Source organism: Mobula hypostoma, chromosome 2 (genome assembly GCF_963921235.1).
Source record: "Mobula hypostoma chromosome 2, sMobHyp1.1, whole genome shotgun sequence".
Classification (NCBI taxonomy): Eukaryota; Metazoa; Chordata; class Chondrichthyes; order Myliobatiformes; family Myliobatidae; genus Mobula; species Mobula hypostoma.
In genome coordinates this window covers 52,676,296-52,693,493 of record NC_086098.1, presented here as the reverse complement: position 1 = coordinate 52,693,493, position 17,198 = coordinate 52,676,296, and the positions used below count along the sequence as shown (strand labels likewise).

General features: G+C 35.8%; 1 protein-coding gene across 1 annotated transcript in view; it reads right to left on the bottom strand.

The window, feature by feature from the left end:
• The window catches only part of LOC134340211 (meprin A subunit alpha-like), a 29,690-nt gene extending 16,284 nt beyond the window's left edge, over window positions 1–13,406 (bottom strand). The window contains exons 1-9 of the mRNA XM_063037190.1: window positions 13,341–13,406; window positions 13,240–13,264; window positions 13,089–13,142; window positions 12,872–12,912; window positions 12,699–12,774; window positions 5,413–5,530; window positions 3,406–3,593; window positions 2,659–2,868; window positions 2,420–2,566 (exon numbers count right to left, since the gene is read on the bottom strand). Coding sequence (XP_062893260.1) covers window positions 2,420–2,566; window positions 2,659–2,868; window positions 3,406–3,593; window positions 5,413–5,530; window positions 12,699–12,774; window positions 12,872–12,912; window positions 13,089–13,142; window positions 13,240–13,264; window positions 13,341–13,406 — 925 coding nt within the window. The remainder of the gene's footprint in view (window positions 1–2,419; window positions 2,567–2,658; window positions 2,869–3,405; window positions 3,594–5,412; window positions 5,531–12,698; window positions 12,775–12,871; window positions 12,913–13,088; window positions 13,143–13,239; window positions 13,265–13,340) is intronic.
• Between the last annotated feature and the right edge of the window lie 3,792 nt (window positions 13,407–17,198).

Sequence of the window (17,198 nt, the reverse complement as noted above, 5' to 3'; positions counted from 1 at the left end):
GTACATTGGTTGATTATGATTAAAGAAATTGATAAAAAATATTCTGCTGCTCCTAATCTTGAGCTTTATAAAAAGACAGTTGAACTTCAGATGCAACACAGTTTGTTATTAACATCCCCGACTGCAAATCAATTACTTAAAACTAAGAGTCAATTTTATATACATGCTGATAAATCAGGTAAATTACTGGCCAACCAACTGAAAGCTGTTTCGGCTAAACGTCAGATTATTAACGTTCGTAAACAGGATGGTATTTTGATGGTTGACCATGACGAAATTAATCAATCTTTTCAGGAATTCTATATCTCTTTATACCAATCAGAATTTCCTGATGATTCTACCATAATGCATGAACTTTTAAGGAAATTGAATATTCCAAAATTACCATTTAATGAATCTTTAACACTAGATGCATCCATTACGGAAAAAGTAAAGAAAGCAATTTCTTCCATTAATTCTGGTAAAGCACCCGGTCTGGATGGGTATAAAGTAGAATTTTAAAAATCTCTTTCAAATCTACTTTCTCCTTGGTTATGTAGAATCTTTAAGGATGCCTTATTTGTAGGAAAATTATCACAATCCTTTCCTGAAGCATCTATTTCTTGAATTCCTAAAAAAGATAAAGGTCCCACTGAATGTGTATCATATAGATCTATATCCTTGTTGAATGTGGACTCCAAAATCTTTTCCAAAATATTAGCAATTAGATTGGAAAATGTATTGCCACAAATTGTCTCTGACGACCAGACAGGATTTATTAAAAATCATTATTTGTATATTAATGTTGTAAAGGTTAATGAACATTGTATACACTTCTTCATCTAAAACTCTAGAATGTATTCTTTTGCTTGACACCGAGAAGGCGTTTGATAGAGTTGAAAGGGAATATTTATTTAATATGCTTGAGAAATTTAATTTTAGCCCAAAATTCATATCTTGGATTAAATTGATATATCATACACCTTTGGCTTCTGTATTTAGTAATAATCAGCGATCCCCCTTTTTTAGGCTTTGTCGAGGTACTAGACAGGGCTGTCCTTTAAACCCTTTACTACTTGATATTGCCTTGGAGCCCTTGGCAATCGCTCTTCGTGATTCACCCAGTATATTTGGCATTATTCGTGGGAATGGGATGCATATGGTATCACTAGATACAGATGACCTGTTACTATATATCCCTAACCCAGAGAAATCCATCCCTGCAATAATATCATTCTTTGCTCAGTTTAGTAGTTTTTCTGGTTATAAATTGAATCTTAATAAGAGTGAGCATTTCCCATTAAATATGCAAGTTCCAATTTATAGACAATCACCATTTAGACTGGCTACTGATTATTTTACTTATTTGGGTGTTAAAATTACTCAGAAGCATAAGGATGGATTTAAAGTTAACTTTTTACACTTAATTTTTCATGTTAAACAACTGCTTACTAAATGGTCCTCATTGTCCCTATCATTGATTAGTCGAATTAATGCTACTAAGATGATTATTTTACCTAAATTTCTGTATCTATTTCAGGCGGTACCAATCTTCATCTCTAAATCATTTTTTGATATTATTGATTTTTAAATTTCTTCATATATATGGCAGAATAAAAATCCTACATTAAGTCAGAAATATTTACAGAAATCAAAAAAGGATGGCGGTTTGGCATTGCCGAACCTTATTGGGCCTTATCTATTATTGGGCAATTAATATTCGATATCTAACGTTCTGGACAGAAGATTTGGATGAAATTCAATGTCCACGATGGGTGAACCTCGAGTGCGACTCTGTACAGGGGTTCTCATTGGCTTCTATTTTAGGGGCTTCGCTTCCCTTTGCACTTATTAAACTGAATAAACAAATGATTAATCCAATAACTAAACAAACAATACGAATATGATTTTTATTTCAGAAATTTTTTGGATTGAATAAATTTACCCTATCAAGTCCTATGATATGCATTTTTTTCTTCCAACCATCCAGAACTGATCAAGCTTTTCTTTCATGGAAGACAAAGGGAAAACATGTTTTCGTGACTTATTTATGGATAATTGTCTCATGTCTTTTGAACAGTCATCTAATAAATATAATTTGCATTAATATCACATTTTTTTCAGATATTTACAGATTAGAAAGTATTAAAATGTTATTTTACCTACTTTTCCGATACCACATCAAACTGAAATTACAGAAAAAATTTAGCTTTAAACCCTCATCAGAATGAATTTAATAGCAATTGTTTAGGCCAATCTGAAATGTCACAACTGAGATTTCTTTAGTCAAGTTTATTTGAGGTTATGCAAACAAGGCAGGTAAATGTTGATCAGATCCAGGTCAGCCATGATCTTTCCCCATGACAGAACAGGCGCAAGGATCGGAATGGTGGATTAGGTGATCATGGGCAATTGAAAGAACTTGATGGTTCACACTCACCTCTGCATTTTCCATTTATAGTATGATCTTCATTTCCAGGACTGCTCTTCACATGAACCCAGTCGGTAGCATCCTGTTCTCCCTGGATCATGCCACAGATATTAAGAAACTCAAATGCACATTGGTCCATGAGTGTGAGAGTGGCATCTGAGATAAAGGTTTATTTGAAAATCAAAATTAATCAATATCCCTGAAGAGGACCATAGTCATCAAGAAAATGAATTGAAAACTGTACTTACTGCATTTATACATTCGATTTAACCTAAGCAGATCAAGAGCACTGAAGTCTAATCGCTGTCCAATAATGTCATTAAACGCCGGTATCTTTGTAGTGATGGTTGGCACATTTCTGTTTTTGTTGTAGGACAATGGTGGATAATGCATCACAGATTCATAATCATATGGAGTATTCTGGTCAGTAATGATGTCATCGCCATACATTTTAAAACCTATCTCATAACCTGAATAAAAGTACAACATTGACATTCAGCAGCAGTTAAGGGTAATTTATTTTCAAAATTAGATTAAATATCAAATTTATTTAATTAGAATTACAGATTTTATACCAATAACCAAGCAATCCTATTATTCTTTTGCAACTTAGAGGTATTAAAGTATCATTTGAAAGAAATTACAAATACCTGATGTATAAATTGATACTGAAGGATGTCATTTGGCCCATTGGCTCCCAGTATAGTTATCCCAATAGTCCCATCTCCTCTCTATTTCTCTGATACTTATTCCCCATACACATGCTCATCATTTGTCCTTTGATTCTTTTTGCCTCCACCCTACACTCAGAAGTCATTGGAATGAGCTAATTACTTTACCAGCAAGTTTTTACCATGTGGGAGGACGCCCATGTGTTCATGGAGAAATCATGCAAACTGTACACAGACAGCATCGCAGGACAGGGTCAAGCCCAGATCCTTTCAGATCTGTGTCAGTATGCTCAACTAAACCAATATACCTATGAGATTGTTAACTTGAAACCTTACCAGGCTGAATTTCATTCCACCAAATACTAACGTAGTCATCACGGTCTGGTCTTGAGTGCTCGTGGTAAAATCCTAGTGCATGCAGAATTTCATGCTCAACAAGTGGTTTACTGTCACAATTTTTACCAATGGACAAAACTTGGCCATTGTGGTTATTACCAATAAAAGACCAGCACCTGTTCAATGAAGACAGTATTTTGACAATTACATACAAAGAAGAAAAAATATAGTTGTTTTAGAATCCAGTAGATACGCTTGAAATATGGTCACTTTAGCAACGTACAGGACATATTTCCATATTTCCATGACATAGCCGAGGAGGAGTCATGTTGGTGCTAAAATGTGACTCCTTTGTGTTCATCTATGAAAACAGCTTAATTTCTAACTTTGATGTCTCTCCTTTTCCCTTTCAGCGTGGCTGGGGTTCTATTAAAGACCCTGACCTGAAGTTACACTCAGACCTCGGTTCTTTGCTGTGGTGGGAACTGCTCCCAGGAGCTCACAACCGGCCGCTTTTCGATACCTCACAGACGCGGCCCAAAAAACGAGCACGCTTTCAAGGTTGTGAGGTTTTGCAGCCCTGAGGATGGGTTGATTCCAAGCCAGTGCCACTGACTCAAATGTCGCAGGAAAGAATGAAGCATCAGGAACACAGATCACCTGTCGGAAACTGTGTACTCAGCGAGTGGAGGGTGCTGATGTTTATTTTTGTAGAGATGGGTAGGGGTGGGGGAGGATAATTGCCTTGCTGCTGCTTGTGCGTGGGAGGGGAATGGGGGTGGCTTTGGGGTTCTAACTTTTTAACTGCCATTCATTCTTTGGGGCTCCCTTCTGTCTTTGTGGATGTCTGCAAAGAAAAAGAATTTCAAGAATTTCAGAGATTTCATCTCTGATAGTAAATGAAATTATTGAACTGCAATGCTGTTATTAAAATAACATCAGATCTTTGGTGTTGTTGTTGTGATGTCAATCATAAATAGTATGCACGCCAGGTTCATGATTAAAATAAGCTGCAGGAATACGCAAGGATTCTTTCCAGGTACCTGCAGAGAGCCACAAACTCAGCTATAGCTCAAATATTTAATTCGACTGTCAATGTATACTGCACAATATTAAAAAGACGAGCCTCCAACCATCTCCAAAGGTAGCTTGAAATGGAGTGCAGAGATCTTCTTCCTGATCCTGGTGTAGGCAAATCAAGTTACGAACCACGCTATACCTTACGTTATGGAAAAGATGAGCAGGACAGGGAGAGTAAAGGGAAGGGCTGGGACATGGTGTAGGACAGGAGAGACTGAATGTGATTAGTAGTGGTTGTGCTTCAGATCTTTCCTATTTCTCTCTCAGTCTCTCTTCTCTTTTTTTTCCAACTTAAAACATAATTTCTTTCTAAAATTTCCCAGAGATTTTCTGAAGATTAATTTAGTTTTTGTCTCTACATTTAGAGAAGATTTTTAAAAGTATATTGCTGTCTCCTTTGAACAATATCAACAATATTTCTTTTTTGTACATCATGCTTAATGACCAAGGCCCATCAATATATGGAGAGGGATAGGAAGAAAGATAACTCACATATCTACCATCAATTAATCATAGAGAATTAAATACAGATTTTAGGTTTAAATAGTTGCGAAGAGAATTTCAGAGTGATCAGATGAGGACTCTTTTAATGAGAGATAGAGATGAATATGCAGAAGATAAATTTGGGAAAATTAAGAATGCAAACGTAGAAAGTTAAGTTAATAGAAAAGGTGGAGCAAGGGTAAATCAAACTACTACAGATGCTAGAAATCTAAAGCACTGGTCAATATTTACAGCATGAACCTGCTATATTGTTTAATACTTGCAGATTACCTGAAAGGAGATAAATAATACTTGTCTCTCTTCTTTCACCGTCAAAACAGCACACAGTTTGTACTATTTTATGCAACTGAGAATCTTTGGTGCAGTCTATATGGAAAAAATAATTATCAAACTGTATAGTTTTATACATACCCATATAACTTTTTAAAAGATAGGAAAGATTTCTCTCCTTCGTATGGTTTAAAATCAATGCACGACTTTAAGCGAAACTGCTCAAACACATGCAAGATGATGCCCTTGGCATTTAACTCTGAAAATCAGAATTTAAGCAATTCATTTCAAGTATTTTTACACAATTAACCAACGCTAGTTAAATATATCAAATGAAGGAGTTTGACCATAAATCTCTTCACTTGCAATGGTCAAAAGCTACTTAAAATATGATTTAAAATGATACCCAAATACCGCTACTTCATGCTTATGAGATGATGAGAATGGATTTTTCTGGAAATTCTCAGTGTAAGTGCCACTATGTCTTTCAACTCCTGAGCATATGCTCACTGACATGTTTCTGTTGTGCTCTGTGAATGGGCTCTGCATGGAGCCCAGCCACTGAGTAGAAACTTGCTCAGAGTCCCTAGGAATCATGTTCCAGGAAACAATTAATTTGAGCAACACACACAAAAAATGCTGGTGAATGCAACAGGCCAGGCAGCTGTTATAGGAAGAGTTACAGTCAATGTTTCAGGACGAGACCCTTCATCAGGAGTCCTGACATCAACTGTACCTCTTCCTGTAGATGCTACCTGGCCTGCTGCATTCACCAGCATTTTGTGAGTGAGTTGCTTGAATTTCCAGCATCTGCAGATTTCCTCGTGGTTGCGAACTATTAATTAGAGTTTTTTTTTGTGCTTCTGTTAGAGAAAGAAGTAACAATATCTTAATTTGATATTTTTATTATTGTTTACGTTTATTTTCATGTTTTCAACTATTTAAAATGTTTTGAAGAATCAACTTTGTTTTCTGTTCAAACATCATTCAGAATTCTGGCAAGATTGACCCCTCTTCTGCAAAATAATATGGACAAATTTCAGATATGCACATTATGCATTCATCTTTTGCCGTCCTATGATTTAACTTTAGGAAACCATATACAGTTAATGAAGCAAAATGATCATCCTCTGGGCTACAACATGTGCAGTAGAAATTGCCTATCATTCTGGGTCAAAAATGAATCGGCTTTGATTTATTTTACAATGAACAACAACAGTGAATAAATTTGTTAATCAACACAGAAGTGAAAAAGTGCTCTGTCCATTTAGCAATATTTCGGAGACTTCCGGTAGCGCTCATGGAGTGAAGTCGCGTTCTTGACTCGCTCCATTACCTCTGAGTTTTTTTTCTCTATGGTCAGCTATACTTTAATTAACCATTAAGGCATCAATTTTTACAATACTTTGAATTAAACTGAATTCTCTGACAATTGGATGATACTTAGATCTGCTATGTCTAAGAACGGGAAAAACGGCAAGGATGGTAAACCTCCGGTTAAACCGAAAGCTACGGATCTCCCCCCGACTGAATCACCGGTGACTTTGAAAGCGATATCGGAGTTAATTCAGAGGGAAATTTCAACCTCTGTTAGGGAGATGATTCGTACGGAAATTGCAGGCTCTGTTAAAGACCTGATTCATACGGAAATCTCAACTAATTTCCAGAAAATTGCCGATTTAATTGATAAGATGCAAACATGTATTGCGGAACATCAGTCGGCTATATCTGATCTTCAAAAATTCGCGCAACAAAGTGAGTTTAAGATGGGGAAAATCGAAGAAACAATTAATGTAATGAAGAAGAAACTTGACTTTTTGACTTTTAAAAACTCTGACTTGGAATCTAGAATGCGACGGCAGAATTTACGAATGATTGGCGTGAGGGAAGCTGTTGAAGCCAACAACCCCATGAAATATTTCTCTCAACTTTTAAAAGATGCATTCCCTACTGTATTTCCTGACCAACTACCGCTACTGGATCGTGTTCGCAGAATCCCATCATACTCGTCTAGGTCAGATAGACCTAGGCATGTTATTTTACGTTTTCATTATTTTCAAGGCAAGGAGAGACTGTTTCGATTTGCTCGATCTAAAGGTTTCATTGATTTTTCGGATCTTAAGTTCCGATTCGTGGAAGATTTCAGTAAACCAATCTGGGACCAACGGGTCCGTTACAGATCCGTGATGTCGGAATTCTATAAGATGGATTTAAGACCAGCGCTGCTGTACCCTGCACGTCTAAGGATTCGCATGTTAGATGGAGCCCTTCGTTTTTTTGATTCTCCATCGGATGCCCAGAGTTATCTGGATCAACTTTCATCTTCAACATCTTAATTGCCTTTTTTTAATTATCTCCGTTGATCGGAGGCTGTGAATTGGTTGGTTTTAACTTTTCTGTGCCCTATTTGGGCAGAAAAGTTTACTTTTGATTTCTTAATATGGCTGCTAAACTTTCTTTTTAACTGCGTCATTTCTTTCTTTTCCCAGGGGATTCTGGGTGGTTACTTCCCTTTTGTCATCTTACGTATTTCCTGTGCGGCCTTAAATTTTGTAGTTTTTTTTAAATTTTATTCTGTTTTGCTTTTTATAATCACTTTATGTTAATAATCCTATTTTTTTTGTTGCTGTGTCTATTCATGAGTTTGAGGTCTATTGTGGTTTTTTTTTAATATATATTTTCTGGCTTTTGTTCTGCTCTGTGTGTATTTTAATTGAGCTAACTTTTTTTTACTTATTTTTTTACTGTTTTACAATTAGCTGATCCTTTTCATATTTATACCTTTTTTTTAGGGAGCGTATACCGGAAGTCATGGGGGTAGTTTTAGCGCTTGCTTCTTTCTGGCGGGTCTGCTTTAGATTTTGCCTTGGGGTCTTGGGGTGGGGGGTGGTGGGAGGGGCTTCACGTTTTAGTTTGTTTCTCTTTGGGCTATATACATTATTGAAGTATTGGTTGCGTCCTTTTCCCCGGTATCTTTTGTATGTTCTGTTTCCTCTCCGGGTTTGTGGGTCGCGCCTATTGTCAATCCTCCTTGTTGTGGGTTGACTTTAGGATTTATGGAGTCTATTATTAATTTTGTCTCCTGGAATACTAATGGTCTTAATCATCCTATTAAAAGGAAAAAAGTTTTTAAAGTGTTCCGGAGACTTAAAGCACAAATTTTATTTTTACAAGAGACCCATGTACGGAGGGGGGACAGACTACGTTTTTTCAAATTCTGGAAGGAACAACAATTTCATTCGAACTCCAATGCTAAGATTCGAGGCGTCTCTATTTTTATAGATTCCTCAGTTACTTTTATACAACAGGATATTATCTCTGATCCGAATGGTAGATTTTTATTGGTTAGTGGTTTACTATTTAATAAAAAAGTAGTTTTGGTTAATGTTTATGCTCCTAATATGGATTGTCCGGAATTTTATAAATCATTGTTTGATCAGTTTCCGAATTTGAACGAGTTTTCATTGACTTGGGGCGGAGATCTTAATACCTGTTTATCTCCAGCTTTGGACCGTTCGGCTCCTTTACGGACTTTACCTAATAAATCTGCAAATTTGATTAATTTTTTCCTTTCTGATTCTGGGTCGACGGACATTTGGCGTTTTCTGCATCCTCAGGAAAAAGATTTTTCCTTCTTTTCACATGTTCATCATTCCTATTCAAGAATTGATTATTTTTTCATTGATTCTCGTCTCATTCCTTCAGTGATTAAATGTGATTATGATTCTATAACCATTTCGGATCATGCTCCACTTAAGCTTTCTATTAAAATTATGGCCAATATACCAAACAATAGACAATGGCGTTTTAATTCGCTGTTGCTTCAGGACTCGGACTTTGTTAATTTTATGAATGAACAGATTGAGCTTTTTTTTACAATTAACCATACAGAAGATATTTCGGTTAACACTCTTTGGGACACTTTTAAAGCCTATATTCGGGGTCAGATTATTTTGTATTCCGTTGCTTTGAGGAAGAAACAGAAGCAGGAGGAGATGGCAATTGTGGACAAGATTAAAGAAATTGATAAGAAATATGTTATGGCTCCTTCTGAGGAGCTATACAAACAAAGAACTGAACTTCAAATGGAACACAGTTTACTACTCTCGTCCTCGATTGTAAACCAATTAAAGAAAACAAGAAGTGATTTTTATGTTCACAGTGATAAAATTGGCAAGCTGCTGGCTAATCAATTGAAATCTAATTATGTTAAATCTCAAATCAATCAGATTTATAACCAAAATGATTGATTGATATTGGATCATGTGGGGATTAATCAAACCTTTTGTGATTTTTATTCTTCTTTATATCAATCAGAGTCTCCTCAAGATTCTAAATATATGAATGATTTTTTAGATAAGTTAGACTTCCCTCAGATTTCACAGGATATGTCTTCTTTATTAGATACTTCCATTACAATGGATGAGATTAAGAATGTTATTTTTTCTATGAATCTGGGGAAAGCCCCTGGCCCTGATGGGTTTACCGTTGAATTTTATAAATGTTTTGCTTCTTTATTGATTCCTTGGCTCTATAAGGTTTTTGAGGCTTCTTTGAAACTTGGTAAACTTCCGGAATCTTTTAATAGAGCATCAATTTCTTTAATACTAAAGAAGGATAAAGACCCTGCTCAATGTGCATCTTATAGACCAATATCTTTATTAAATGTTGATTCTAAAGTTTTTTCTAAGTTATTAGCAAATAGACTAGAAAAAGTACTTCCTTCTATTATTTCGGAAGACCAAACGGATTTTATTAAAGGTCGTTACTCTTTTTATAATATTCGTACATTGTTAAATATCGTTTATACTCCCTCACAAAATGTTCCTGAGTGTGTTATTTCTTTAGATGCCGAGAAAGCTTTTGATAGAGTAGAATGGCCTTATTTATTTAAGGTGCTTGAAATGTTTAATTTTAGCTTGAAATTTATATCCTGGATTAAACTGTTATATCACTCCCCTGTAGCCTCGGTTCGTACTAACTCTTTAAACTCACCTTTTTTTCCTCTCTTTCGTGGTACTCGACAAGGCTGTCCTCTTAGTCCCCTATTATTTGATATTGCATTAGAACCTCTTGCAATTGCTATTCGAGAATCTTCAAATATTACTGGGATAACTCGGGGATTAAAGTCCCATAAATTATCACTCTATGCTGATGATTTAATTTTATATATTTCTAATCCTGAGAGATCCATTCCTGCTGTTTTAGAGTTATTAGCACAATTTGGTCTTTTCTCAGGTTATAAATTAAATCTTAGTAAGAGTGAACTTTTTCCGATTAATAAACATCTTCCCTTATATTATAAATTTCCATTTAAATTGATTAATAATTACTTTTCATATCTTGGGATTAAAATTACTTGTAAACATAAAGATTTATTTAAGACTAACTTTTTACCATTAATAGACCATATTACTCAACTTTCATCTAAATGGTTTCCCTTATATTTAACTTTGATTGGTCGTATTAATGCAGTTAAGATGTTTTTTTTGCCAAAATTTTTATATGTGTTTCAGGCATTACCAATTTTCGTTCCTAAATCTTTTTTTGATAAAGTTGACTCTAAAATTTCTTCATTTATTTGGCAGAATAAGAATCCGAGACTGGGTAAAATACATTTACAGAAAGCTAAGAGAGATGGAGGTTTAGCATTACCTAACTTTAGATTTTATTATTGGGCTATTAATATTCGACATATGAAATTTTGGTTACTTGACCGGGACATACTATCTATTCCTAAATGGGTAGCATTGGAATTACAATCTGTTCAGGGTTATACACTTGGTTCTATTTTAGGTTCCTCTCTTCCTTTTGATTCGAAACACCTTAAGCAGGTCTCTAACCCGATAGTTAAATATGCTTTGCGCATTTGGTTTCAATTCAGAAAATTTTTTGATCTTAATCAATTCGGGTTAGCGATTCCTATTTTAGGTAACATATTTTTTCCTCCCTCTTTTACGGATCGCGCTTTTCAAACTTGGAAGACTAAGGGTATTTTACGGTTTTTGGATTTATTTTTAGATGGTTCCCTTATGTCTTTTGAACAATTATCTAATAAATATAACTTATCAAGAATACATTTTTTTAGATATTTACAAGTTAGAAATTTCCTAAGTACTATACTTTCTTCCTTTCCAATGCGTCCTCCTATATATATTTTAGATTCGATAATTAACCTTAATCCATGTCAGAAAGGTGCATCGGCTATGATTTATAATATTATTATGAAACTTAGGAAAGCTCCATTTGATAAGATTAGGGTAGATTGGGAACAGGAATTGGGGCTTACCATTTCTGTGGATGATTGGGGGCAGATTTTACAATTAGTTAATACTTCCTCTATTTGTGCTAAACATTCCCTAATTCAATTTAAAGTGGTTCATAGAGCACATATGTCCAAAGATAAGTTAGCGAGTTTTTACTCGCATATTAATCCTTTCTGTGATAGATGTTCGGGGCAGATAGCCTCTTTAACTCATATGTTTTGGTCTTGCCCTACTTTGGAAACTTTTTGGAGAGATATTTTCAATATTATTTCTAAGGTATTAAATATAGATATCTCTCCTCACCCTATTACTGCTATCTTTGGACTACCTAAAATTTCTAGTAATCTTTCCCCTTCAGCCCATAGAATGATTGCATTTCTTACTTTAATGGTGAAAAGATGTATTTTACAACATTGGAAAGAGCTTAATGCTCCAACTACCTTTTTTTGGTTTTCTCAGACGATTTTATGTTTGAATTTGGAGAAAATTAGAAGTAACCTTTATGATTCTTCATTTAAATTTGAACAGATTTGGGGACCTTTTATTCGATATTTTCATTTAATGTAATATTTACCCTTCTTGTTTTTTTTTCACTGTTTTAATGGAGGTCGGGATTGAGGACGTGATTTTAAGTTTAACTCTGTTTGGTTTCAAGTTAGCCCATTGCTTTGCCTTGCTTTTAGTTAGCTGCACGGTGGGTTTTTTTTTGGGGGGTTTTTTTCTTTTTTTTCCATTGATATATATAAAATTTAGTATACTATTATGTTATCTTGGTTTCTTATGCTTAAATTACATTGTTTGTAGTATTTTCTTTTTGGTATTGTTATCTTTTGGAATTTTATTATACTTTAACATTGTATTAATGTTTATATGGCTTACCTTTTTTGTATACTTACTCAATAAAAAGATTTAAAAAGAAAGAAAAGCAATATTTCACTTTTGAATTCTGATTGCTTATCTTCAATAAGTCCCTAAAGTTGTCAATGTAAACATTTCAAATTGCCCTGTTTGGACAAGATTGACCACTCTCCTGCAAAATACTATTGAGAAATTTCAAATGTGCACATTAAACATTCATATAATATTAGATGCTTAAATCAGGACATTAATAAAGAGTGCGAAGACCTCCATATTATCAATAATTTATAAATAAAATTTTACCAAGACTATCTGTTAGAATGTATGGAATTGGGAATGTCCATCTCTTTGTTGGGTCTTTATCAGCATTCCGTTCTCGCTGAAACAAAGTAAGGAAATCAATATTCCATGAAAGATGACAACATGGCACAACAAATGAATCTATTATGAATCAACATAATGCATATCATACTTACAACTACTGCAATGTCTCCCTGAATCAAAAACCTTTGGGATTCTATCGGAAAGGTAATCGGAAAAACATATTATAAGAAATTCTACATGTTGATCAAAGATGCTGTGAGAATTTTCAATAATCCAGAGAAATTTAGAAGGATATACTAGTAAATTTATGAGACTCAACTTTCAAGATAATAGAGAATGCATTCTTTTGTTCTAAGTCTTATAAATTACCTGCATTTATCTGTGGGATATCTTCTTTTAAATTGCTAACATCCACTTCGTAATCTAATTAATGAAGAATTAGAAATGAATGCATTAAACATTAAGAAAGATATTGTGTGAAAGGTTTTTAAAACAAGTAACAGAGAAAAGCAACACTTACAATTTTCAAAAGGACCCTTTCTGATCTGGAAAAAAAATATTTGATTTTAAATGGTAAAAGTATAATCAAAATAATTTCCAAATGAACATAGTGCATCTTACCACCAAAGTTTCACAATATGCCAACAAAACTACTAAAGAAAAAGAATACAATGCGGATGTGTGCATTTTGTTCCACTCAGCAAATGCATTGGCTGTCGATATATGGACACACTAACATTCAGTTTTCACTATCTTGACATTTATAGCATGTTTGGGACATAAATCTACACCACGGGGAAGATGAGTGCAATAGTCCAACGTCCTTTCTTCTAATAACAGCTTCATGGTACAAGAATGTTACTGTATTCCTAGCCTTGCGTTTTTTTTGTTAAGTTATTAAGACAATTCAGAAGGATAGTGAATAATTCACTTAAATTTAACTACTATCTCTCCAAAGAAAGTCTGCTGATGCAAGCTTAAATATTGTTCATGAAGTAATACAAATAAGATACCGTATCTGCTACTTAATGAAAACATATAAAATTTGGAGTTGAGATGCAGGGTTGATATTTCTATGAACTTCAAAGTAAGTACACAGGGAGAGATAGGAATAAATTTCTTCACCCAGAAGGTATTGATTCCTTAGCATTCTATATTCCTAAGAGTACGTGTGCTCCGTGCCTGACAAGATGCAAGACAGGTGATCAGGGGCTCGGGTCAAGTGTGTAGTCAGCTCTGGATTTAGGAGCATGAATAAATTTGTCACGGAAGCCAGGAGACAGGAATGCAGTGAATCAAGTGTAAGGGCAGAGTCAATAGTCTGGAATGTGAGCAGTCTCGTGGCCAGAGGCAGGGGTCAGGATAGTGGGTCAGGTGCCTTGCTGGGACTTGGGTTCAGATGTTTAACCAGAGTGAGATGGGAACGTAATCAGACGTACTGAGAACCAGGCTAAGGATCATAGAGAGATGTGTCCCATTATCTGGAACAACTTGTCACCATTAAAGTCTTCACTAATCAAAATGATCATCTAAATAGAGATTCATATGCACAGTACTCTTCTCAGTAGTCACTTTATTAGGTACCTCCTCTACCTAATGAAGTTGCCACTGACTATACATTCACGGTCTCCTGTTGCTGAGGCCCATCCAGTTCTTCTGCAAGTACAGTATATCAGGGGTCAAATTTAGCTAGCTACGGAGCAGGCGTTCATTTATATTTAAGAAAAGACAAATTCTATGCCTTTACCAAGATCACATTTGTATTAATATCACTTGGTATTGAACCACATGCAAGTTCCTAGTGCAAATGTACACAGGTCCAGTATATAAGAGATTCCTGGAATGTTGAGAGCTGGTCTTTTGTAAGAGGGCAAAATCATGTAATTGGCTTTCATTTCTTAGAATCAGCAATGAAGTACCAATGTTTGCAAAAATATGTTCTATGCAAAATTGCAGCATCGTTTTGCTGGTTAATAAAAATTTCTAGAAAATTCCAGGCTGATGTCAAGCTGCACAGTTTTAGTGCAAATTTTATTAAGATTAAGAATGTGTTTCTGCAGGAATATAAAATCTATGCCTTGAACATTCTTTGATTTGTATTGATTCAAGAACAATCACTTTAAGCAAACTCAGGCAATCAGGTTGCCTATTTTTCTGATCTGATTATTTTACTTCTCTTTGGCAACACCCTGTCAAAGTGGTTTCAAGAAAACAACCTCTCCCTCAATGTTGCAAAAACAAAGGAGCTGATTGTGGACTACAGGAGGAATGGAGACAGGCTAGCCCCTACTGACATCAATGGACCTGGGACTAAGAGGGTGAACAGCTTTAAGTTCCACTGCATAAGCATCACCGAATGTCTCATGTGGCCTGCACATACCGGCTGTGTGGTGAAAAAGGAACAACAGCACCTCTTTTACCTCAGACCGTTGAAGAAATTTGTTATGTGCCCCCAAAGCCTACGAACTTTCTACAGGGGCACAATTGAGAGCATCCTGACTGGCTGCATCACTGTCTAGTATGGGCACTGTGTTTCTCTCAATCACAGGACTCTGCAGAGTAGGGTCGCCAACCGGTCGATCTTTGAGACTGTCCCAGTAGATCCCGATGAAAAATCAGAAATAAATACACAAATACTGTTGTAATGTGAGCATTATAAAAGTAAGTAATACTGATTAGGATAATGGTAATACAGCAATATTTTCGCTAAAAGCTGTTTTAAAGAGAGATTGTTTCCGGGTTGCGGGGGTTTAGTTCCGTACTTTCTGCCCAGTGCGCATGTGTGTATTTCCCCCGCCATGCACCGCGTTTTCAGTGTAGCCTGTGCTGTATCAAAGTGACCAATCAGATTAGATAAGAGTACAGACTGTCGCAAACATCAATATACGGCAATGTCCCCAACCTCCGGGCCGCGAAGCAGGCAGGGGTACAGCGGTAGTCGGGACGCACACAGCACATTTTTAAGAAAAAAGCTGAAATAAACAAGCTAATTAATTGGGTGCTGCCTGGCACGTAAATGTCGGCTCAGATCAGAGGTGACGCAATCGGCAATCGTGATATCGTGATAGCATAGTGGAGGCTCCACGAAAGAAGGCAAAAACATACAAATTCCATCCAGAATGGGAAGAGGAATTTCTATTTACCTTGGTGAAAGACAAGTATGTATGTTGTGCCACCAAGCACAAGCACTGTCTAAAAGAGGGAATCTGGAGCAGCACCGCAACACCAACCACCAGGAATTTAAAGAAACCTACCTCCCAAAGAGCGCAATTCATGCCTGGAAAGTTGAGCTGAAATCGGGGTTGAAGGCCCAGCAGTCGTTTTCCACAAAACATGCTGCTCAAAATAAGGCTGCTATTGAAGCATCATTTCGTGTAAGTCACCTTATGGCTGAACACAAGAAGCCTTATACTGATGGCGATTTATTCAAAGAAGCAATGGTCATCACCGCAGAGACTGTTTTTAATGACTTTTTTGGGTCTAGGAACACTCAAAAAAAATTTCCCATATAGATTACTGGTATTTGCATCTTCGGCGTAAAGCATTTCGGCACGAAACGTTTCATAGGAGCGTTCTACCTTAGCGGGGGGAATACAGGACAGTTGGCAACCCTACACCTCACAGACTGTCTCAGACTGACTGTCTGTAGTTATGAGCCAAATTTCAGGGAACTAGCAGAAAGTGTTCAGCCCCAGTCATCACACTGAGTGCAACATTCAATTTTTATTCATTTATTTTTCGTGTTGAAATAAAATTAAATAATGGAACTTAGAATTAAAGGTGTGAAGTATTGTAATATTCTTAAAGGAAGACAGCTATGGCCTGTTTGATATGCTAGCTACAGTGTTTTCTTGTTTGAATTCATTTGAAAGTTTGACAAAAGTATTCTGTGTAATTCAAATACAATTCACCCAAATAAAAGGCCTCAAACTGGAAGTACAATCTGAGCTGTTTTTTCGCTAAACGATTTAGTCGGTAGATCTTGCCTTACACTAATGTTGAGGTAGGGGATTTTGGGCTTAAAAAGGTTAATGACCACTACCGTAGAGAGAGGTGCAGACAGCCCAGTGCATCCGTAGATGAGAACTTCCCACTATTCAGGACACTTACACAGGTGTGTAAAAAGGGCCCAAATGATCATTAGGTACCTGAGTCACCCCAACCACAAACTGTTTCAGCTGCTACCATCCGGGAAACGGTACCACAGCATAAAAGCCAGGACTAACAGCTCCGGAACAGTTTCTTCCACCAGGCCATCAAACTGCTTAACCCATGCTGACACAAACATATTTCTATATTCTACTGACTACCTTGTTGTACATAATATTTATTATAAATGGCACATTGCACATTTAGACAGAGACATAACGGAAATATTTTTTCTCTTCATTGAGATGAAGGATGTAAGTAATAAAGTCAATTCATATTAATCTTTTTTTTATTTTTAGCAATTTTCCTTTCTTAGGCACTTCATGAATA